Here is a 24040-nt window from a genome sequence, read left to right as displayed (position 1 = left end):
ATAGTTTTTCCATCAGTGGTTTTGGGTCAGAAACCAAACATTCCCATCTAAGAACTTTGAATGTGTATTGCTCCACCACAGAGCTTTGAGATGAGTTTTTTAATGAGTTGATAATATATGTTGGATATGAATCTCCAATGTTAGTTAAGAATCTGGAGTCATCCCCGAAGTATATAAGTAAGGCTTTCTGTGAATGCTAAAATTGAATTAGTATTTCCAACATAAGCGGAGAAAATAAATAGCTGGAAAATAAAATAAGTTAAATGAATTATCATTGATCCTTAGACTAGAGAGAATGTGAAATAGAAGTCCAAAAGATAATTCAAATATATAGCTTAGTAAGGAAGTTGCCATACACATTTACTGACCGAGATAAATAAATAGTGATCAAGTCACATATATCACCTGTAAATACTCCAATAAGAATTGATGTCCGAGAATGACAATATCAAACTGCTAGTAAGTCTAAGTTATGCCTGAAGCGTGGTAGACATGTTGGTTCCAAAAATAAGAATCCTTGCAAATGAAAATGAGCAAAATTAATAATGGTCAAGAGGAAATACAGTTTTTGAATGATCTCTAGAGGAGACTTTAAACGTGACTGAAAGAGATTCAGGTACCTGAAAAAATGAAAAATCTCAATAAAGTTATGTCATGTATGAAACAAAATGGAGCCAATAAGCAAATCAACCCCTATGATATTTATGCATGCAAAATAGCAGTTAATATGATGCATGAGAAAGAGGATCATGAAACAAAGTCTGTTGAAAAGTGTACACAAATAAATGATTGTCCTAATCAAAAAGAAACAATAGACAAAGATATAAATGAGTTGTTGTACCAAAGAAAGATCAATATGAAATTGATTGCGAAGAGACATAGTCTCATATGGTAGTGAAACTATTTTCAAGTTGCCTATCAGTCTCGCAGTGAATAAAGAAAGCTTGAATTATACCACCCACTGAAAAATGATAATGCATGAAAGATGGATGATGTCAAATCTTGTTCCCAAGAACTCTAGTTATGGGATATATGAAATATTATAAATTAAAAAATTCACCCTTTGTATTTATAAAGAGATTATAAGATGAATAGAATCTTTGATTTGAATATCTCCCGAAGAGTTATAGAAAATCATATTTTGGATTGACAATACCATATTGTCTTTATGTATTCCAAACTGAAGATCTAAAATGAGAAGTTATCTTAAAAGATTCTTAAATGATTTTATATTAATATGCTCATATATGTTTGGTCTTGAAGTACCATATCTAAAGTTTCATTGAGCAAGTTAATAATCTTTTCATAACTGAAAGATATAATTTCGCATGACAAGAAAGAAAGTCACAGCAGTAAATTTGATAATAAGAACATGAATAACTCTTATGTATGAAATTAATGACTAGAGGAGCGTATGAAAAGACATGATTTGGCTTGATGTCCAAATAGACCAACAAAATGTTGTCTATATCAAAAGAGAATTATAGACCAGAAGGCTAAACACTTTAAATATATAATAGAAATCAAAAGAGTTTATTCTGCTAAACCCAATTTCCTAAAGATATGTATTTGATCGGAATGCATGTTCTGGAAGTATTGCTTCCAAGAGAATAAATATGAAAATATGTGTGGTTATATTCTTTTTACTTATCATGGTTTTTATCCCACAAAGTTTTTCCATGACAAGGTTTTAACGAAGCAAATTTCATTCAAGAGGTATATTAGAATTTCAAAGATAAAATTCTATCACCATTCTAAAGTCTTTGAGATCAAGAGAATCAAAGAAAATGAAGAAGGATCATTAACCACAGAAGAATGATGAAGTTCGTGTCCTACATGTTCGTTTAAGTGACAACTTAGCTGATTTATTCAACAAGGTGTTACACACTGCTACTTCCAAGAATTTTTTTCATCTTATCGGATTATGTCACTTCGAAGATTTTGACGTATGTACATATGAGGAGAAGTTGTTACGCGTTGCACTCTTTTTCCTTTAACCACAGTTTTTTCTATTGGATTTTTCTGGTAAGGTTTTTAACGAGGCAACATCCACAGCGTTTTGAAAGCACTTTGCTATAATGGACATCAAGAGGAAGTGTTATGAATATTATGTGATGTCCATATGGAAAGTCCTCGATATACATGTTCTCCAAGCTTTACTTATTCTCCAAGTTAGGCTTTGTTTCCAAGTTATTGTACTCATGTACAAATGACTTATATTTCTTCAAATTCGAACTTTTTATAATTGTTTTTTTAATTTTTTTCAAAATTTCTTTTTGAAATTCGAAAGTTGAAACTATTTTTAAATTTTTTTTAAGTATTTATTTATTGATGTATTAGAATAATAAATTTCACATTCCAAAACCCTACTCCACCTCTCAACTCTAAACCTTAAGTCTATATTAATTAAACTTAGGATAATAAATGTATTTTTCTCTCTTTGAAAGTGAAGGTAAAAGTGGTTAGTGTAAACATGAAAAATGGTATTATGAATATGATATTTTTGGCAATTTCGTAATTTTCATGTTTACCACATTGTTGGTACTATTATTCATGTTTATCTTCACTAAATAAATATTTTCAAAAATACATTCTTTATTTAGAGGTAAGAGACTCTTATACTCTTGCTCTCTCTATATATAATAAATAATTATTTGAATGAATAAAAATAAAAACAAAATATGTTTTTATGTTTTCAAATTATACATTTTCAAATTCGAACTTTTATAAGAAAATTTGAATTTTGTTTTTCAACATTTCTTTTTGAAATTCGAAAATTCTTTTTGAAATTCGAAAATTCTTTTTGAAACTATTTAAAAAATAATATATTTTTTAATTATTTATTTATATATTTGTTAGAATCATGAATTTCACATTCCAAAATCCTATTACAACCTTCAACTCTAAACTTTAAGTTTAGATTAGTTAATTTTTAGGTTATAAATGTCTTTTTCCGTGAGGATAAAGATGGTTAGTATAAAAATGAAAAGTGATATTACAAATGTGAACCTATGTATCGACTAATTTAATATTTCTTGCATCTTACATGTAACGACTAATTAACCTTATGTCTTGACGGTTTGTAAGATCAATCAGTTCCGAATAATTATACTTTCAAATATTTAATCCTTCACGTGAACAGTTCATCGAACATAGAATACATTTCGTTACCACTCGTCGAATTGTAATTAAAAGCACATAAGCCGATCTGAATCTTCGCCTATAAAAACCATACCACTCTCTTCATTTTCTCCACACAACATCACAAGCTTGATAACGAGAGAAAACTTTCTAAGAGAAAACTCTTAAAACTTCACTCCATCAATGGCTTACTCTAAAATTGCTCTTCTCCTTGTTTTGAATGTCATCTTCTTCACTTTGGTCAGCTCTACATCGGCCCCTTGTACACCACCACCGTCCAAAAGCCACAACAAGAAACCTCCACCGTCGTTTCCCCGCAAACCCACTTGTAAAGATGCTCTTAAACTCAAGGTATGTGCCAACGTATTGAATTTGGTTAAGGTTTCTCTACCACAAAAGACCGAATGTTGCGCCCTTATCAAAGGTCTAGTTAATATCGATGCCGGGGTCTGTCTCTGCACCGCTTTGAAGGCTAATGTTTTTGGCATTAATCTTCGTGTTCCTATTTCACTGAGTGTTCTCTTTAACCAGTGTGGTACGAAGGTTCCATCTGGTTTCCAATGTGCTTAGAGATAGCACATTTTAAAATTTATGTTCTAAATTATCACTAAAGATAAGATTGTTGTTTCAAAATTTCGTGTAATTTCAAATTTTCTTGTTTTATTCTTCTATTATCTATTTTTTTGTAATTCGTTACATGTTTATTAATGAAATAATTAAGGTGTTTTCGTTCAAGGAAAGATAAATAGCTTATTATTTATTATACTTGGTTAATGGATGCTTGCTTATACCATCCAAATTTTACTATATGTATTATCACTCCACACCACGCAAATTTTAAATTTGACCATGTTGGGATTGTGAAATTCCATGTCCTAACTCTATATTATCCGATTAGTACGATATTGTTCACTTTGGGCCTAAGAGGCAGGCCCGCATGGATTTACTTTTGGTTTCCATTCCAAAAGGCCTCGTACTATTAGAGTTGGACATCTCTTTATATATTAGACACTCCTTGTCTAATTCTCCAATGTGGGACTTAGTTTGCTATCTCACATTCTGCCCCTCAAACTAAGGATCACATTCATCTCGTGTCCCACAACTGACTTCCAGAATCTTTTGACTTGATCTCTGCCACACACCTCTCATTCCTAACTCATAGGATACCATTCATCTCTCGAAGGGTATATTGGTCTTTTGTAGATTTCTCATCAACCGCTCTGATACCAATTGTTGAACTCAAGTATTCCGAACAGACTGTAATGATTCTCAAATAAGAACACTTCTTATTAACTCTCTCTTAAGGAAACTATCACAAAACCTTAAGTTCTTATCTCTCAAACGCCTAAGTTATATCACAAGTTGATATCTCCTTATATAATACTTTAGATATCCTAAACTCATTAGGATTTACATTACTTATAACTCAAGTAAACTTCAAGTTTATCCAACATTCTCCCCTTTAAGCTTGAAGTTCTCCTTCATTCCAATGTAGTCTCTCATTTCCCTGAATCTGATTCTTCCTAGGGCCTTCGTCAAGATATCAGCTTTCTGTTTGTCCCCGTGAACGTACTCTACTTCAATCTGACCGTTCTCAACGCATTCTCGAATAAAATGATACCTCCTATGTATATGCTTACTTCTCCCATGAAATACTGGATTCTTTGTTAAGGCAATAGCGGATTGATTGTCGATCCGTATAACCACCTTCTCACTTTGCTGACCAGTTATCTCACTCAACAAATCTCGCAGCCATATAGCCTGTCGTGCAGCCTCAGTTCCAGCCATGAATTCTGCCTCACAACTTGACAAGGCCACAACTTCTTGCTTCTGTGAACACCACGAGATGGGGCTATTGTCAATGTAGAATATGTGACCGGTCGTGCTCTTTCCATCGTCTGGATCAACATTGTAACTGCTGTCACTATATCCAACAAGTTTCGGAATCTTCATCTTAGAGCTTTCAAACACCAGTCCATACGCTAGGCTTCCTTGCAGGTACCGTAACACTTGCTTCATACCTACTCCGTGTGAATCTCTTGGATTTTGCATGTACCGACTAAGCACCCCAACGCTGAAAGAAAGATCCGGCCTCGTGTGCAAGAGGTATCGTAAGCAGCCTATATTCTTCATGTACGCCGTTGCATCAATCTCTCTCTCTCATCCTCTGCCTTTGAGAACTTTGAACCAAGCTCCATTGGTGTGTGTACCGGATTGCACTTGATCATTCCTGCATTCTTTAAGATCTTCGTCGCATATCGTGATTGGTTTAGAGTAATTCCATCTTCATGCTGACACACCTCGATCCCAAGATAATATGATAACTTTCCCAAATCACTCATCTCAAACTTGCTTGACATATTTCTCTTGAATTCTTCAATGTTTCTTTTGCTTGTTCCAGTGACGAACAGGTCATATACGTACACAGCAACCACGAGGAGCTCTCCCTTAACCACCTTCCGGTATACTGAAGGCTCTTTTGCACACTTCTCGAACTGGAGCTCTTGTAGTATCTGGTTCCGCTTATGGTTCCATGCCCTTGGTGCTTGTCTCAAGCCATACAATGCCTTGTTCAGTTTGTAGACTTTACCCTCGCATCCTTTCATCTCGAAACCCTCTAGTTGTGTAACATAAACCACTTCTTTAAGCTCTCCATGGAGGAATGCTGTCTTCACGTCGAGATGGTGTACTTCCCATCCGTTTGCTGCTGCAAGACTCACAAGAAGGCGTATGGTCTCAATCCTTGCTACTGGCGCGAACACCTCGTCGAAATCGATCCCATGACGTTACACATACCCTTTTGCAACGAGCGAGCTTTGTATTTGTTAACACTTCCATCAGAGTTGTATTTTAGCTTGAAAACCCACTTTAAACCGATGGGTTTGGCTCCATATGGTAGTTCTACTAGATTCCACGTTTTATTTTTGATAATGGACTCTATTTCCTCTTCACATGCTCTCGTCCAACTTCTAGATTCTTTTGCTTCACCAAAGTTTCTTGGCTCGTTGTTTAAATACATCAGTACCTCTTCTCCTAATTCTTCAGCTAGAAGTATGTAATCGTCGAGGTACTTAGGCTTCATTGCTTGTCTCTCTGATCGCCTTAAGGGTTGTGTTTCGGTTTCTTCTTCATCAAGGCTCTGCGTATCGGCATTATCTTCTTCTTCTTCCTTAACTAGCTCCTGATCATTGCTCGTGTGCTCTGTTTCTTTGTCTCCACAAAGTCCATGATTCCCAAACTCTCCAATTCTCACTGAAAAACTTTTATTGCACGTCTCAACCTTCTCTGGTACAACGTTCTTCTCGTTCAGAAAGACAACTTCATGCATCATAAGTTCATCAGCTTCTTGTGTCTCAGTGTTGTCGTGTTCTTTAGCCTCCTGTAGCTTAAGTTTCAAGTCTGGACAATTTGCAACGAAGTGACCTATTTTGTCACAGCGGTAGCACGTGTGCGTGACGCATCTCTTCTGGCATACGGATCTCTTCCAGCATTATAATCTCCCCTTCCTCCATTGTTATAATCTCCTCTTCAATAATTAAAACGGCCTCGACCTCTACCTCGGTTGAAGCGTCCTCCACGACCTCTGCTTCTATAGGGATCGTTATTATAGTCTCGGTTTGTCTGATCATATTGTCGGGTAGATTGATCTTGTTGAGAACGACCTTGACCTTCTGTGTTTGCGTACATTAACTTCCCCTGATCATCCTCCCTTTCTTCTTCTTCGCAAATACGTTCTTCGTATGCTTTCAATCGTCCTAGTATGTCCTCAAAGCCTGTTGTATTGAGATCAAGCACTTGCTCGAGAGATGCAACAATATGTATGTACTTTTTTCGAGGAAGGCTCATAAGAAATTTCTTAACAAGCTTTGTTTCTTCAATGGTGACGCCAAGAGCAGCTGATTTTGAAGCTAGCTCAGATAGCTTCCCGCCGAAGTCATCAATGCTCTCGGTATCTTTCATCTTCACACGCTCGAATTCAGTCATTAAGGTCTGTAGCCGAGCCTCTCTTACTCGTTCTGCACCGACATGACGGGTTTTTATCGCTTCCCAAACATGCTTAGCCGTCTCAAGTTCTCCTACTTGCAGAATAAAATTCTCCGGGATCGACTGGAACAATAAAAGCCAGCGCCATATCATTCTTTTTGTTATCAATCATCTCTGTTTCAATAGCCTCCCAGGCTTTATGTACTCGTAAAGTAATCTTCATTCTCATTGCCCACATTGTATAATTAGTTGCAGTCAGCATTGGATACTTTATTGACGATGATCTTCCACCTTCTTTCATCCTCTCGGTCGTAGCGACAATATCGCTCATGATTGATTGTGGTCGTATCGACAATATCGCACATGACATAAAATCGAACTTAAGAATGTTTTTCTAACTGGATTCTTACAGGCACGGAGTTAATCATGGCATTCTATATCATTTTTACCAGATATTAACAATCTAAAACAAATTAATTCAAATGAGCATGATTTTCAATGACACACCAACCAGCAAATATATAAATCGCGACAGACAAACAGGGTTGGGCCTGAGAATTTTTGGTCCTGAAACCTAATCATGTATTCGGCCCCCCAAAACTATAAAAATTTTGAAATATTTTGGGGGAGAAATCAAACCACGCACCTTGTCTACTTCTAATATGTACACTATCAACATGGCTATTTATTTATTTCTGTTCAGAATTGGCCCCCTAATAGTAATATAATTTTTTAAGGCTCCAAGCATATGTTTGATTGGCTTGTACTCAGGTGTGGCACTGGAGACAAGTATTATGTTTAGCTAAATTTGATAATATAAGCCATCCCATATTCGATATTTATATGAAATCATTAAAAAGACCAAAGCAGTAAATACGAAAAGCCAAATATAAAAGAAGGTAGCATATTAAATTGCAAGAAAATAAGCCAAAGTATATTAAAGGATTCAGTTTCAAACCAAGTAGAAAGCCAATACCCGAACCAGCTACCATTTTCTATTAAACCGGAGTCCGGTTCAACCATGGAACTTTTAAATTTGACGAAGCGCACATGGAATATAACCAGACCTAGAGGAATGTTTGTCTAATTGAATTCTTATTAGCACGGACTTAATCATATGGTATATGTCATTGTCGCCAGATATTAACAATCTAAAACAGATTGATTAAAGAGCATAATTTTATTCAATGACTAACCAACAAATATTTTAATTGTCACCACCGACAAGTATTATGTTTAGGTAAATACCCTGTACATTAATCATAGAGCATTACAGCATGTTTTCGTAGTTACATGTCATCACTAGGATTGATTTTAGAATCTTTAGGAAAATAAATTGCTCCATATAAATATATAGTAGGTATTTGCCCGCAATTTTGCGGGTAATTATACTATATGAAAAAATCTATATTATGTTTACATTGTTATTATTTTTTGAAGAATAATTAAAATTTTAAAATTTTAATTTGAAATAATTTCAAATAGTTGGATAATCAAAAATTCCAGTATATATTTTTAGAAGATCTGTGAAATTTAAAATACTTCAACAACGTAAACCTTATTCATTACAAATATTTCTCTTACAGTAAAACAATATTATAACTAATTCAGATAATTGGTTGTAAAGTTACTTAATATTTTATTTTAACATGTGAAAAAACCGGGAATTACTTTATATTTTATTTTAACACGTCAAAAAAATAAAAACAGAGTATTTTTGTGTAGGACCAATACAATGATCAGATGCTTTTATCATGAAGATATTTTGTAAACGTTTTTGGGTGGACTTTAGAAAATATAAAAATTCTTATAATTATTTACCTACAAATCTAATTCTTTTATATAAGAATATATATATAACCATTAAATTTCTTTAATAAAAAAAAAGTTAAAGTATTTATTTCATTATATATAAATAATTGATTAATAAATAGAAATTGATAAAACATATATATTATTTTTCCAATTCTACAATAAGTTACCATAAATTATTATTTGTAATATTACTTGTGTTATTTGGTAATATATTAATTAGTTCTATAGTTACATTTTATTTTTAGATCTGATTAAAATAAATAACTAATAAACGCCAACGACCAATCAAATTATAACTATTTTATAAAACTTAACCTAATAACAATACATAAGAAAAATTACTTAAATGACTTCTCAATAAATATAAAGTATGATTTATCTCTTTAAAACCAAAGATAAATTTGGTTAAGTAAACATGAAAACATTTATTAGGAAAATGGTAGTATAGATAATTTCTCTCGTAATTTTGTCAAATCACTAATCACAGTTTCTCACTCATTTTTTATTTAGTGTTTAACATAAAACTTAAAATGGGTTAAACAAACCATGTCTTCCTTTAAAACATACCTATTTACTTAAATCTAATTAATTAATAAGAAGTTTTTAAAAAATAACAAAAAATAAATAACAAAATGTTGTTATTTTAGGCTTATATACTTAATATTAATGTGAGATCCAATATTATATCAAAATAAAATATTTTTATTTGTATAAAATTTGTTAAAATTTTATTATTGTACATTTTAAAAGTTTATTATATCCCAAAATATACATCTCATTATTTTAAAATAATTTATCCTACTTACAATTTACATTTTATTTTCTATTTTTGACTTTAACATTTATAAAACATGTCATTTTTATTGATCTTTCTTACTCAATTTATCACAATGTTTTAAAACACATATAAAACTAATTAGTCCACATTTATAGTAGCACAAAAAATACATGCATCTCGACAAATAAATAAAATTAAATACATAAAAATATAAAATAACCAATAACACAACAAACATATTTTATCATTATTCCCTCCTGTTTTTTTATTTAGGTCTCTTTTATTTTTATACTATTCAAAACAAGCATGGTAATTTTATTAAAATCAAAGTTATGTGAATTATATTAATAGAGTGTTAACTCTAGGAAAAGCTTGTGAAAAATACTTTAATTAATTCCCTTAATTTTAATTGACTTACTATATAATAATTTAAAATGAAATGCCATATAATATAATTTTAAGTGACTTACCGTATTACAATTTTAATTCATCTTTTTATATTAATAGATGAATTAAATAACATTTATTTATTAATATAATTTTAAATGACTTACCATATAATTTTTATGTTTTAAAATATGAAAATATTTTTATCATTTTTAAAAGTGATAACTTATCTATGATATTACATTGTCATTGGAAAATGATGATATTTTTTAAAAAATTATATATTTGACTGTTTTGCATTCATTTTAAATATTTTAAGATATATAGAGAGAGTGAATGGGTGAGTTTAATTAATATTATTAGGTTTATATTAATTAGTTTTCTGGAATCTATGATTTATTGTATTCTCTACTAATATAAATATATTTAAAACCGTTTTTATAATTATTTATGTAGTATCATATGTATTTAAATGTATATTATCAATTTATATAATGTAATCTATGAAATTTAATTGTTTCTATAAATAAATTATATTAATTTATCTATATTTAAGATGTTTAATTGTATGTTTGGAAACATATATTAGATTAGATAATTCTACTATTGTTTCCTTTTACCGAAACCGAAAAACTGAACCGGAACCGAATCAAACCGAAACCTTCAAATACCCTAATGGTTCCTAAATTTCTATATCTGAATAAATGGAACAAAACCGGAACCGAACCGAAAACTGAACGGGTACCCGAATATCCGAAAAACAAATATCCACTTTCTAATATAAGGTAAAATGTCATCAACCCCACTCGAACCCATGTTGGACAAGAAGAGTGAGAACATTGTTACTACCAAACCATGTTATCTTTTATGTACTCTCTTATATTATACATATATATGTTATTTTATATTAAAATTCAATAAATACTTATAAAACTAGCACTTTATTGATTCGAACTCTGGTTGGATTGACAAATACGCAAGTGTGTAACCACTAGACCACTTAGATTAACATATTAACTCATATATTTTATATATATATATATATTTGATTCATTTATAAAATGGGTACTCGAAACTGAACTGAAACCAACCAAAACCGAACCGAAATCTCATATGTACCTATTGGGTATAAGAATGATTTATCCGATATACCCAGAACCGAATGGTTTCTACCCGAAACCGAACCGAATACCCGAATGCCCAGGGCTACTTTTAAAAACTTTAATTAAATAAATAAAAAATAAAAAATCATCAACCAATCAAATTATAACAATTAATTAGAAAGTTCTCCTATGAGCAACACGTCAGCAGAAATCACTTAAGTGCCTTCTCAATTAATATATAAGAGGATGTTTTAAAATATAAAAATATTTTAATCATTTATAAAAGTGATCACTAATCTATGATATCACATTATCATTAGAAAATGATGAGAATTTTTTAAATTATATATTTGACTGTTTTGCATTAATTTTAAATATTTTAGAATATATATATATATAGAGAGTGAATGAGTGAGTTTAATTAATATTATTAAGTTTACATTAATTAGTTTTCTGGAATCTATGATTTATTGTTGTCACTAGTAATATAAATATATTAAAAACCATTTTTATAATTATTTATGTAGTATCATATGTATTTAATGTATATTATCAATTTATATAATGTAATCTATGATATTTAATTGTTTCTATAAATAAATTTTATTAATTCATATATATTTAAAATGTTTAATTGTATGTTAGGAAAAATATATTAGATTAGGTAATTCTATGATTGTTTCCTTTTAAAAAAATTTAATTAAATAAATAAAAATTTAAAAACCATCAACCAATCAAATTATAGGATATTGCCAATAATACTATTTTCAAAGTATCACTTTTCATGTTTACACTAACCACTTTTACACCTATCTTTAGTAATGGGTAAAAGACATTTATAACTTTTTTATTAACTTTGACAAAAAAAAAAAACATACGGTTAACTAATCTAAACTTAAAACATCAACTCTAAACCCGAAATCATCAACACTAAACCCTAAACCATGAAACATCAACTCTAAACACTAAACCCAGAAACATCAACTCTAAACCCTAAACTCTAAACCCTAAACCCTAAAACCTAAATCTTCAAATCTAAATCCTAAAACATCAACTCTAAACCCTAAACGCAAACCCTAAACCCTAAATCTAAACTTAAAACATCAACTCTAAACCCTAAATCATCAACTCTACACCCGAAACCATGAACCATCAACTCTAAACCCTAAACCCCGAAACATCAACTCTAAACCCTAAACCCTAAACCCTAAACCTTCAAATCAAAACCCTAAAACATCAACTCTAAACCCTAAACATAAACCCTAAACCATAAACCCTATATTTATCTGAAATTCGAACCCTAAACCCTAAAACCCTAAACCTTTAAATCTAAACCCTAAGACATCAACTCTAAGCCCTAAACGTAAACTCTAAACCCTAAAACTCTAAACCTTCAAATCTAAACCCTAAAACATGAACTCTAGGGTTTTAGGGTTTAGGGTTTAGGGTTTAGGATTTAGGGTTTAGAGTTTAGGGTTTAGAGTTGAAGATTTAGGGTTTAGGGTTTAGAGTTGATGTTTTAGGATTTAGCGTTAATTTTTTAGGGTTTAGAGTTTACTTTTTAAGGTTTAGGGATTAGTGTTGATAGTTTAGGGTTTAGTGTTGATGGTTCATGGTTTAGAGTTGAAGTTTGGGGTTTAGGGTTTAGTGTTGATGGGTCAGGGTTTAGAGTTGAAGTTTGGGGTTTAGGGTTTAGTGTTGATGTTTTAAGGTTTAGGGTTGAAGGTTTAGGGTTTAGGGCTTAGAGTTGATGTTTCGGGGTTTAGGGTTTAGAGTTGATGTTTCAGGGTTTAGGGTTCGTATTTCAAAAAAAAATTGGGTTTCAGATTGATGGTTTAGGGTTTAGAGTTGAGTTTTAGGGTTTGAATTTCGAAATAAAATAATTCGAAAAAAAATAAAAAAATTATTTTTTTATTTTTTTAGATTTATGTTTATTTAAATATTTATTTATTATATATATATATATAGAATAAGGGCATAAGAGTGTTTTGCCACTTAATGAAGAATTTATTTTTGAAAATGTCTATTTAGTTGTGGTAAAAATAAAAAGTAGTAGCATGAAAGTGGTAAAGACGTAATTTCCCCTCAAATTATAATAATTAATTGGAAAGTTCTCCTACGACCGACACGTCAACATAAAACTGTTAAGTGATTTTTCAATTAATATATAGGAAGATTATACTTTTTATTAAACTAACTATCAAATTGATTAGTAGTGTGCAAAAGAATTTATTCAATTATTTACTTAAATAAAAGTTACGGAATTATCTAATATGATTAACATATATATGACACTTAATGATTATGAATCTCTTATATACTAAAATACAAGTCACTCAACCAATAAGATTTTTACATGTGTAATTGTTTTACAAAATTCAAATAAATCAAAACCATACCACGTTCTATTGACTTCAATTATTTGGTGAACTGCAAAAATTCATATTTTTCTCTCACACACGTACAAAAATGAATTTAGTAACTTTTTCAATATGTAACTGCTTCATCTCTCCATTTTAAAAAAAAACTATATATTTCTTTCTCTTTTTTGGTGTAAAAAGAATACTAAGAAGAAATGATAATCTTGCTTTCTCTTTCTCTCCTCGACAATCATCTTTTTATGGTTTTATTTTACTTTTGAATGTGGCAAAAATTGATTATTTAAATAATTTATTCTCTTTTCCTGAACACATTTATACTACCTTTAGATTTTTCTGAATGATTCAAAGTTGAAGATTTTATTCTTCTTCTATTTTGTAGCTTAAACTTTCACAAATGATGAAAAATCAGAGTTTTTTTCCACAATTATCTATTTTGTATGTTTAATAGTCTTCTTTTATATAATAATGCCCATACGTAGCACAATGTATACTTTTATGTGTTAGAATATATCTTAGTTTTTTTTTACAGAAACAAGCTTTCAAAAACGTGTATGTTGTATATATTTCTCAAAACTAACATCATAGAAATTGGTTTAGTATTTCCAAAATTATGTATTAATGTGTTATCTAGGTTAAGAAAATATATAAATAAAACAATAATTTATTTTGATAGTTATTACAATTTTATGATCAGATAGTTTAGAAAACATTAAAATTGTAGGTGCGTAGCACCGGAGATGATACTAGTAATATATATTTGATAACAATTTTTTTACCCTCTTTCTTTTCTGTTTAATTCTATATTATTAAAAGAAATTAAACAATCACACAAAACTGCAAAAAAAAAAATATTTTTTCTTATATGTTATATTTTGATTTTTTTAAAACAACTATAAATTACTAAAAATGGTAAAAGTCCTACATTGAAAATATTGTGATCAATGGTTTAACTTTTTTTTTTGTTTAAGTAAGATACAAATGATCATAAATCATATGAAAATGAAGTCTCATAATACATATATATATATATATCATTTAAATTAAATTACAAACTATATAAAAATATGTTAATTTCAAAATTTGCATTGAAAATATTGAGATTTTAATATTTTAATTTTGAAGTTGTATTGAAAAATCTCACATTAAAAGTTTTTGTGATTAATGGTTTAAATTTTTGTTACAGCAAATATGCAGATATTAATAAAATCATATGAGTAAGTAGTGTCAATAATAAATATTTATATTAAAATAATATATATATATATATATATGTCAATATCACTAAACTTTAAATATATACAATATAAAGTAAATAAAATGATTGTTTTGATTTATTTACCAAAAACATGATTGTAAATAAACAAAATGTATTGGTTTTGATTTATGTGCTTACTCTAATGCATATATTTTTAATACAAATTATTTTTTTAATATGTGGTTTCTAATATGTAATTTGATCATGACAATCCGAAAAATACACTTCTTCAAATCAAAGCTATTTTTAATATTGGAAGCACTATATATATATTATTTCATTCAGATTAAATAATTTAGTTTTGATTTTTATCCATAAAAAGCTTTTAATGAAATATCATGACAAGATTCCAGTCACCTCCTTTTGAGTTTGTTCGAAGAATGAGAGATTCGAACATTCGTCTAATGTTTGTTTCTCCATAATATCCTATCTAGCTATTATAATTGTAAGAATGAAAGATTTGAACTATTTATTATAAGTTTTCTGGTTTATCATTTAATAAATAAAACAGTACTTAGTTTATATATAGTTTACACATACTAGAATGGTAAAGTATTATATATATTTTTTATCTGTATACTCTTAAGTAACTAAACCGTAAAAATGTAGGTTAATAAAGTAAGTAATTTGTTTTGTTAGTCTAGAATTAGATGATTTTTAGACCAAACTAGTGAATATATACTAGTCATACATTTATATTTCGAGTCTGCACTTATATTTTATAACAGTTTGATATATTAGATTTGAACACTAACCTGTAAATAAAGTTTGCCGGTGATTTTCCTCAAAAATTTGATTCATAGATATGTATCTGAAGTGAAACTAATTTTTACAGATGTCAATCTTTTTAAATTGACACTTATGTAATTTATCGAATTCACAGAAAAAATTAAAAAAAAATATCTTATATGAGGGAAACAGAAAAGAGAATGAAAGCACAATTTTATAGAGGTAGAAAATAAAATCACTAATGGATAGTTGATAGTAGACAAATAGAGAGCAGAAAACCTTATCCCCTTTCGTCATCTTCCTATCTGGTTTTGGTGATTTATGTGAGCGGCAAAACCATTCTAACCACAAGCTCCACACTATGTTTTTCTGTGTATATAAAGTCTTAAAAATAATTAAAATGAGTTGTAATACATTATTACAACTCTTTAACAACGAAGATATATTTAATAGACCAACATTTTTATTCTTCATATTACAATCGATAAAGATTTTAGTGTTACAAAATGTTAAAACTATCTAATGAACAAACATTAGTATAAAAAACTCACTCTGCGCACGCGCAGATTATCATCTAGGTGTAACAAAAAAATTTAAACTATTAATCACAAAATTTTCAATGTGAGATTTTTCAATGTAAATTTTAAAACAAAAAATTAAGGTCTCAATGTTTTTTCAATGCAAATTTCGAAATTAACATATTTATATTTTTATATGGTACATATTTTAATTTAAATGATATATATATATATATATATATATAAATATGAAATATCATTTAATAGATATTCATACGCTTTTTTGATCATTTGTATCTTGTTATAGCAAAACAGTTCAACCATTGTTCATAAAATTTTCGGTGCAAAACTTCTAGCATTTTTAGTAATTTTATAGTCACTTAAAATTTTTTAAAATATAACATATAAGAAAAAATCTAAAATTTTTATTATATGGTTAAGGTGATTGTTTAATTTTTTATAATATAAAATTATACAAAAAGAAGGAAAGATACAAAAAATGTTATTAAATCTATATTATTCATAATCATTAATTGTCATATACATCTTAATCATATTATGTAATTACGTAGCTTTTATTTTAGGAAAAAATGAAAAATATTTTTTTGTATGTTATTATCAATTTGATAGTTAATTTAGTAAAAAATATAATATATGTTTAGATGAACCAATATATTTTCTAATGATTCTAAGAATCATCATAATAATGATACGTAGTTATAATGTTTTTCGATTAATATATAAATACAGAAATACTTGTCGTTTTATTTAGATTATATCTATCAATATGTTATGGGCCTCGTCTATGTATTGACTAATTTAATATTTCTCGCATGTTACATGTAACTCGACTAATTATCCTTATGTCGTGACAGTTTGTAAGATCAATCAGTTCACAATAATTTTACTTTCAAATATATTAATCTTTCACATGAACAGTTCATCGAACTTATAATACATTTCGTTGCCACTCGTCAAATTGTAATTTTAAACACATTAGCCGATCTAAATCTTCGCCTATAAAAAACCTTACCACTCTTTCCATTTTCTCCACACAACATCACAAGCTTGATAAAGAGAGATAACTTTCTAAGAGAAAACTCTTAAAACTTCACTCTTTCATCAATGGCTTACTCTAAGATTGCTCTTCTCCTTGTTTTGAATGTCATCTTCTTCACTTTGGTCAGCTCTACATCGGCCCCTTGTCCACCACCACCGTCCAAAATCCCCAACAAGAAACCCCCACCGTCGTCTCCTTACAGCAAACCCACTTGTAAAGATGCTCTTAAACTCAAGGTATGTGCCAACGTGTTGAATTTGGTTAAGGTTTCTCTACCGCAAAAGGCCGAATGTTGCGCTCTTATCAAAGGTCTAGTTAATCTCGATGCCGGGGTCTGTCTCTGCACCGCTTTGAAGGCTAATGTCCTTGGCATTATTAATCTTCGTGTTCCTATTTCACTGAGTGTTCTCTTTAACCAGTGTGGTACGAAGGTTCCATCTGGTTTCCAATGTGCTTAGAGATAGCACGTTTTTAAACCGATTTTCTAAATTATCACTAAAACTACGTTTCTTGTTTCAAAATTTCGTGTAATGTCCAGTTTTCTTGTTTTATTCTACTATTATCTATTGTTTGTTATTTGTTACATGTTTTATTAATGAAATATGGTGTTTTCATTCAAGAAATGATAAATAGCTTATTATTTATTATACGTGGTTTATGGATGCTTATACCACCCAAATTTTGCTATATGCGTTATCACACAACACCACGCAACTTATAAATTTGACCAAGCACATGAAATAAAACCGAACCTAAGAATGTTTTTTTCTAACTGGATTCTTACAAGGACCGAGTTAATCATGGAATACTCTTATTATTTTTGCCAGATATTAACAATCTAAAACAAATTAATTAAAATGAGCTTGATTTTCAAAGACACACCAACCAGCAAATATATAAATCGCGGCGGACAAGTATTAAGTTCAGCTAAATTTGGTAATATAAGTCGCCCCGTGTTCGATATTTGTAGGAATCATTAAAAAGACCAAACTTCAAAGCATTAAATACGGAAAGGCAAAATATAAAAAGAAGGTAAATTCCGAGCATATAAGCCAAACTCTTTCAAAGGTTTCAAACAAAGTAGAAAGTCAATACCCGAACCAGCAACGTTTTCTATTAAACCGGAAACCGGTTCACAGACCTACCTGGTGCGCTCTTGACTTTCTCTGTCTTATAGTCTTAAATACCCATTTTGACCTTCCCCAAAAAAAGCTGAAAACATGAGCTAACTGGCTTATCCATTAGATGCTAGGTTATTTACCAAACTACCCTCAAAGCGATACCCGAATTACCTCTCAACCTCCCTCAACAAATTACCATTTTGCACCTATCTGAGATTGAAAAAGCAAGGAGGTTTAGGGGTAGTTCGGTCATTAGATGACATCTTGTTTGGCTGCGGCGGCGGAAGATGCGATGGTCGGAGAAATGGTGCTGCTAAGGACGGAAGTGATCTGATCGACTATGGAGCAAAGGTGGTTGTTGATGGTTGTGACGGTGGAGAGATTCGGTTTCGCGGTTGGGACGTTGCTCGCCAAGACCTGAATCCCAACGGTGAGAAGACACGACGGCGGAGGAATTGAATTGACAGAAATACCCTCGACCTCACCGGGAGGGTTCACAGGGACGACTGAGAACCCGAGGGGCAAAAGCGGAACATTTGAAGGATCTTCAATGTTCATCACGTGCTGAATTGGGACAACGTCGACGGAAGAGTAGACGATCAAGCCACCGGAGTTGTCAACGCAGCTCTCTTGTAGCATCAGCTCCACGTTATGCCATGAGTTGCTAGCTACCTGTATGCAAAAACACAATAAATAATTCAAGATATTTTTAATTTTAATTTTAGGAGGTTCAGTGCAATTCCTAATCCTCTATTCTGGAATGTAATATTAATTTCGTTTCTGCAGTAACTGAACTTCTAACATAAGCTAACAAGTTCTGGTAAATTTTTTGTGGTATCTAGAACTAGGTTTTGATGTTTTGAACTTACATTAATACGAAGAAGAGAGATGCAGTTTCCAGGATGTGAACCATTGGCTATATGAGCAACTTCATGAGGTGAGTTTCCACTGAACAAAACTTCCAAGAGAGAGTGGTGATGTTGATCACGGAGGAGATCAAAGACTTTGAAGTGAGAAAATGGAAGCCAAGTTGTTGAGACAGCAACAAGAACAACTCCAGTTGGCTGACCAGGCTCACACACTTTCCTTGTCGTGATTCTCACAGTGTCTTTCGTTGTTTCAGACAGTGCGGTCCATGATTGTCCGTACGATGTGCTTATATTCACACAGAATGTTTTTATCATCCTTTGTGATAACCTCATCATGTTCCTCCTGGCTTCTGCTGATCGAATCACTGTAATAAGAAACATAACTTTAGTGATGTCCGTTTTAGGAGGTGTTCTTAAAATCAGTCTAAGCCGGGACTAGACGCCCGCCTAGGAGTTAAATCGGATCCAAACAAAATCAGTTTTTACGAAAAACCGGTCTAGGTGTTCATAAAATTCCGTCCAAGTGTAGGCTAATCAGTAATTCATATAAAACATTTAATTACTGCCATGCGGTTTCTTAAACATTGGTTTTAGGGTTTTTAGAATCTAGGGATATGGTTTAGATTACTAACCTCCAAGATCGGTTATGTTTCTAGCCATTAGACTAGCCATCCTCTCGCATTGTCTCTCCAACACATCGACCCAACGGCTAGCTCCAAAAGCCATACCGCTTTTCACATACTCTGCGAAGGTCTCGTGCACGTGCCTCTCGACTACTACCTCCACGTGCTCGACCCACTTGACCTTTGAGTATCCATTAGGCATGTCTTGAATGATGCACCCTGAAGGTTTTCTCTTATACTCATGAGGACTGTTTTGGTCGTGGAAGCTATCGATCGGGAAGTCTACGATTGCCCAGTTCCCGTTTTCAGAGTTTTGTTCCACGTAACGTAGAAAATAAGCTTCACGAGTTGGAACCAGTGGAGATAGTACCTGTAACTCTGCATACATCTAGTAAAACATAACAACATAGACTAAGTTAGAAATAAATGGCCACGTTTGTTCAGCGAGTTCCAAAACGAGTTATTAAATTACCAGCATAAGAGAGCCACTAGTTCCAGAAACTCCAGATGAAATAATCTGAACAGTTTTTGCCCTAGCCACTATTGAGCAGAACATCTCCGACCACTTATCCTGGAATACAAAACATGCATCGATTAATCGCAAATGATTAAAATCAAAGGAGTTTGTGAATAGTATACTACTTACAGCGTTTAGAAACGCGTCAACAAGCGTTATGCTGTTCATGATAACAACTGCGTTTGCCTTTGAAGCTTCTGTACGAAAATCTCCATTGTTGTTATTCTTCTCCATTGGCCATGGAAACAACCTCATGTACTCTTCCTCGTTCAGACACAAAGTCTCGCCACCGATCTTGTCCAATTTCTTGTTGACCCACAAAGGCTCTTCCGTGTCACACATTTTAGTAAGTTCTTGGACGCAAGAGACAGCAAATTCCATAGCCATAACCTTTTCTTCATCCGCAAGTAACATGTTGTTGTTGCTGCTGTTGTTAATAGTTTGAGTTGGGAAGAAACAAGCAGTGTCTTGTGGAGGAAGCGACATCAAGTCTGAAGAAGGATGATCTGGATAGTTACCAGCGTATGCGCTAATATCTAACTCCAATGAAGGTTGGTGATGTGGAAGCTCCGAAGCAGGATTAATCAACGTCTGAGATGGTGGCATGGATTGCATTGGACGATCTGTGTATCTTGAAGCTATGCAGCATAGACGATCAAGCTGTTTACACGCGCATACACACAAAATCAATATGTATTAATCCGCTTTTAAAATAAATTTTTGGTACATTTTTACAAAACTAATAAACCCAATAAAACCTGAAGTAAATCAACCCGAAAGCAAGCTAGATAACTGGCTTAATCTCAATCTTATTAAATATGAAAAACATTATGATTCAAATGATGAGTCCACAAGACTATGTATTACAGCATTTATAAACGCATAAAATGTTTTTTTAGATAGGGAATCAAAACCAATATATAAAATGGTTAGAAATACCTCTTCACGGAGGCGACAGTTCTCAATGTGGAGTTCGTTGAAAGGAATGTCGCCGAGGACGGTGGGGCCGCCGCAAGAAGGACACGAGAGGCACCGAAGCTCCGCCTGAAGTTGGGAATTCTCCAACTTGAGGTTATCGTTATCTGCCCTTAACATCACATTCTCTGCTCGGTCTTGTTGTGCCTATATATTTTATTCAGTACAAAAATAAGATATAATCATTTATTCATTTAGTTAATCTTTTATATCAACAGACATAAATAGCACAGCTTGAATTATGAATTTAAGGTTTCATAATTATCTTCATTATTATAAATCTTACAAAGTATATACATGACTCATTGAGAATATGATTAAATTAAATTGTAAAATGAAAGACTGGTTACCTTCATCTGGGTACGCCTATTTTGAAACCAAAACTTGACTTGTCGAGGCTTGAGACCAAGTTCATGACTTAATCTTTGCCTTTGCTTGTCGTCTGGATGAGGGTTTTCTTTGAACAATCTACAAAGAATATTTTATAATGATCACTTATCAAATCCAAAGTTAATTTCCAGACTCCAATTTTGTGATTGATACAAACGTATATTCAATTTTAATAAAATCAAACCAAAATATTGTACCTATCTAAAATATTAAAATAAAATCTTATTACAGTTTAGATGCTTTTCATTTTTATATCCGAAAACACGTAGCTATACTAAAAAGAACTTAAAGCCAATGTACAATCAAGAAAACCTTCACAAAACTTAGACCCATATATAATTAAATTTAGTACTTTAAACCCAAGGTTACTAATGTAAAACTTTTTTTACTATTGATTTTTACTAAAATCAGTTTTACTAGATCATTTATACTACTAATCCTACAAAATCAGTTTCACTAATCCCATTCACTTGCAGACTCTTAGACTAACAAGCTTAAACCCATATTCAAGAAATTTAGTACTTTTAAAACCAATAGATTCACAAAACTTCAACTCATATGCAATCAAAGTAACCTTCAGAACTCTTTATAAAAAAAAAACCTTCAGAACTATTCAAACTTATAGAGCATAACTGGTTTCAACTTAGGTACGCATCATACATTTTAAAACTAAAAAAAATCCATGAAACTAATTAAAACCCCATAATACAAACCGAAAACATTTTCATCCAGATTAAAAGTTGACTTTTCTTTTAAAAATCGACTTTAGACCGAAACTAAAACCAAAACATTATAAACCTAGTTAGCCTGAAATAGTTTCCACTTCGGTGCGGTTCGGTTCATATACAATTTTGAAACCAAAAGATGCAAACACTTACGCCTCCATTTCTTGGATCTGACGATCAGTATGCCTGTTGTAACGTTTCTTCTTCGCAGGAGGAGGTTGTTCATCGTCTCGAAGTTCATTAACATCAAACTCAGTCCCGGACTTTGGATCTTCTGCTTGTTCACTACCCGACCCGAATGACCCACCCACCGATCCGTTTTCCATCATTTCCTCCACTGCTCCATCTCCCATCATCATCATCATGCTCATACTCATCATTCCATGCTCCTCCTTCTAATAAAAAATATTATTAATCGATGGGTTGAAAAAAATATTTAACCAAGGAGCAAAAAATTTGAGATAAATGTGGAAATTTTTAATTAGAAACAAACCGGGATAATGGAGGAAAATGAGTTGAAAGGGATGAAATTAAAATTAGGGTTTTGGATTGTTGCTGGAGAAGAAGAAGCAGGCGGAGGCGGCGAAGCAAATCTGTTGTCTGATATCATCACACTTTCTTCCCCTATTGTCAACATTACTTGCAACAACAACAAAGAAACTAATCGTTACAAAGATCTCACTTAGGTTTTTCTTGAAAATCTTGAATAAGTGAAGGTTCAAAAGGGAGAATCAGTGCATGGAAATGCAGAAATATTTTATGAAATCTCAGAATTAATCTCAAATGCAAAATTACCAGAGCCAGCAGCTCGTTTCACAGTTCAGAAAATATTTAGAATTAAATACAAAAAATGTAACCGATAAAAACATTTATTGCTGGTAAATTCTTTTCAAAATAAAAATCAAGAAAATACAGGTCCAAGTCCAACTGATAAAAATAAATAAGACACTATCTGAACATTCATGAAAAAAATAAGGATTGTGTATATATTTTATGTTGTAGTAATATTTTGGATCGAACTTGGGAAAAAATATTTTAAAAAAATTTCAAAGGATTTTCATGAAAAATAATTTTAAAAGAGAAGAAGAAAATACATGCATCCGAAGAACACACAACACAAACTAGCTAACGATAATGCACTATTTCTTTTTGACATTTTAATAGAGATTTTCTCTCACTTTCTCTTGTTTTATCTCACTTTCTCACCTTCTTTAGCTTCCGAGAAGAAGAAACAAGAATGGTATTCTCTCTAGAGATTTTGGAGTTTACCTACATTCTCTCTCTAAGTTTTTTCTTCTTCTGAGTTTCTTTCCCTTTGCAATAAATGGAGGAGTAAATTCTCATTAAATACTTACCGGACCAGAAGGGTAAACGGCAGACTTTTTGTTTTAACGGCGCTAATTGACGTACTGTAACGGATGAAAAAAACGCTCGTCTAACTCTTTCCGTTAACAGCTCCGTCTTCCCACGTGGAGTTATATTATTGGGAATCCGTACGTTTTGCCTCGAAACAAGCGACCTGTATAAGTCAAAACGTTTTTGAACATAAGTCAAAAAATTATTCACCACGCGTTAACCGCGTGCGTTCTGTACACCGCATTGTTCTTCTGTCAGAGAGGCACAAGTGTTGCATTATTTGTTTGTCAAAGCCCAAAAAAAAAAAAGCCCA

The 24040-nt window shown here is 31.6% G+C and overlaps 4 protein-coding genes across 6 annotated transcripts; 2 read left to right on the top strand and 2 right to left on the bottom strand.

Moving 5' to 3' along the window:
• Positions 1–3098: 3098 nt before the first annotated feature.
• On the top strand, positions 3099–3873 carry LOC106418071 (14 kDa proline-rich protein DC2.15). The gene has a single exon (XM_013858749.3). The coding sequence runs from the start codon at positions 3325–3327 to the stop codon at positions 3709–3711; it is 387 nt and encodes a 128-aa protein (XP_013714203.1). The 5' UTR covers positions 3099–3324; the 3' UTR covers positions 3712–3873.
• A 711-nt stretch (positions 3874–4584) lies between these two features.
• Positions 4585–5274, bottom strand: LOC125592545 (secreted RxLR effector protein 161-like). The gene has a single exon (XM_048767775.1). It carries the CDS (start codon positions 5272–5274, stop codon positions 4585–4587), a length of 690 nt encoding a protein of 229 aa, XP_048623732.1.
• An 11567-nt stretch (positions 5275–16841) lies between these two features.
• Positions 16842–17774, top strand: LOC106418062 (14 kDa proline-rich protein DC2.15). The gene has a single exon (XM_013858741.3). It carries the CDS (start codon positions 17217–17219, stop codon positions 17607–17609), a length of 393 nt encoding a protein of 130 aa, XP_013714195.1. The 5' UTR covers positions 16842–17216; the 3' UTR covers positions 17610–17774.
• Positions 17775–18124: 350 nt separating this feature from the next.
• LOC106416796 (homeobox-leucine zipper protein HDG5-like) lies at positions 18125–23719 on the bottom strand. Of its 3 annotated transcripts, none has more exons than XM_013857692.3 (10): positions 23578–23719; positions 22865–23010; positions 22525–22766; positions 21607–21724; positions 21221–21403; positions 20411–20941; positions 20237–20335; positions 19774–20152; positions 19142–19506; positions 18125–18944 (listed from the first exon to the last, which is right to left on the bottom strand). In XM_013857692.3, the coding sequence occupies exons 2-10, from the start codon at positions 23006–23008 to the stop codon at positions 18525–18527; spliced, it is 2481 nt and encodes an 826-aa protein (XP_013713146.1). In that variant the 5' UTR covers positions 23009–23010; positions 23578–23719; the 3' UTR covers positions 18125–18524. The 3 variants fall into 3 exon arrangements, with proteins under 3 accessions (XP_013713146.1, XP_048624425.1, XP_048624424.1); XM_048768468.1 differs by having other exon boundaries at positions 22865–22995; positions 23578–23685; XM_048768467.1 differs by having other exon boundaries at positions 23550–23677.
• Positions 23720–24040: the final 321 nt, after the last annotated feature.

Source organism: Brassica napus, chromosome C9, assembly GCF_020379485.1.
Source record: "Brassica napus cultivar Da-Ae chromosome C9, Da-Ae, whole genome shotgun sequence".
NCBI lineage: Eukaryota > Viridiplantae > Streptophyta > Magnoliopsida > Brassicales > Brassicaceae > Brassica > Brassica napus.
This window is presented reverse-complemented; position numbering and strand designations above follow the sequence as displayed.

What these genes read in the sequence shown, in the direction of transcription:
- LOC125592545 (XM_048767775.1), bottom strand. Translation starts at nt 5,274, where the DNA reads ATGAAGAATATAGGCTGCTTACGATACCTCTTGCACACGAGGCCGGAT.
- LOC106418062 (XM_013858741.3), top strand. Translation starts at nt 17,217, where the DNA reads ATGGCTTACTCTAAGATTGCTCTTCTCCTTGTTTTGAATGTCATCTTC.
- LOC106416796 (XM_013857692.3), bottom strand. Translation starts at nt 23,008, where the DNA reads ATGTTGACAATAGGGGAAGAAAGTGTGATGATATCAGACAACAGATTT. An exon ending in AAACATAACCGATCTTGGAG is followed by an intron (nt 19,507 to 19,773) that starts GTTAGTAATCTA and finishes TTCTTATTACAG; the next exon opens with TGATTCGATCAGCAGAAGCC. An exon ending in TCTCTCTTCTTCGTATTAAT is followed by an intron (nt 18,945 to 19,141) that starts GTAAGTTCAAAA and finishes TTTTGCATACAG; the next exon opens with GTAGCTAGCAACTCATGGCA.
- LOC106418071 (XM_013858749.3), top strand. Translation starts at nt 3,325, where the DNA reads ATGGCTTACTCTAAAATTGCTCTTCTCCTTGTTTTGAATGTCATCTTC.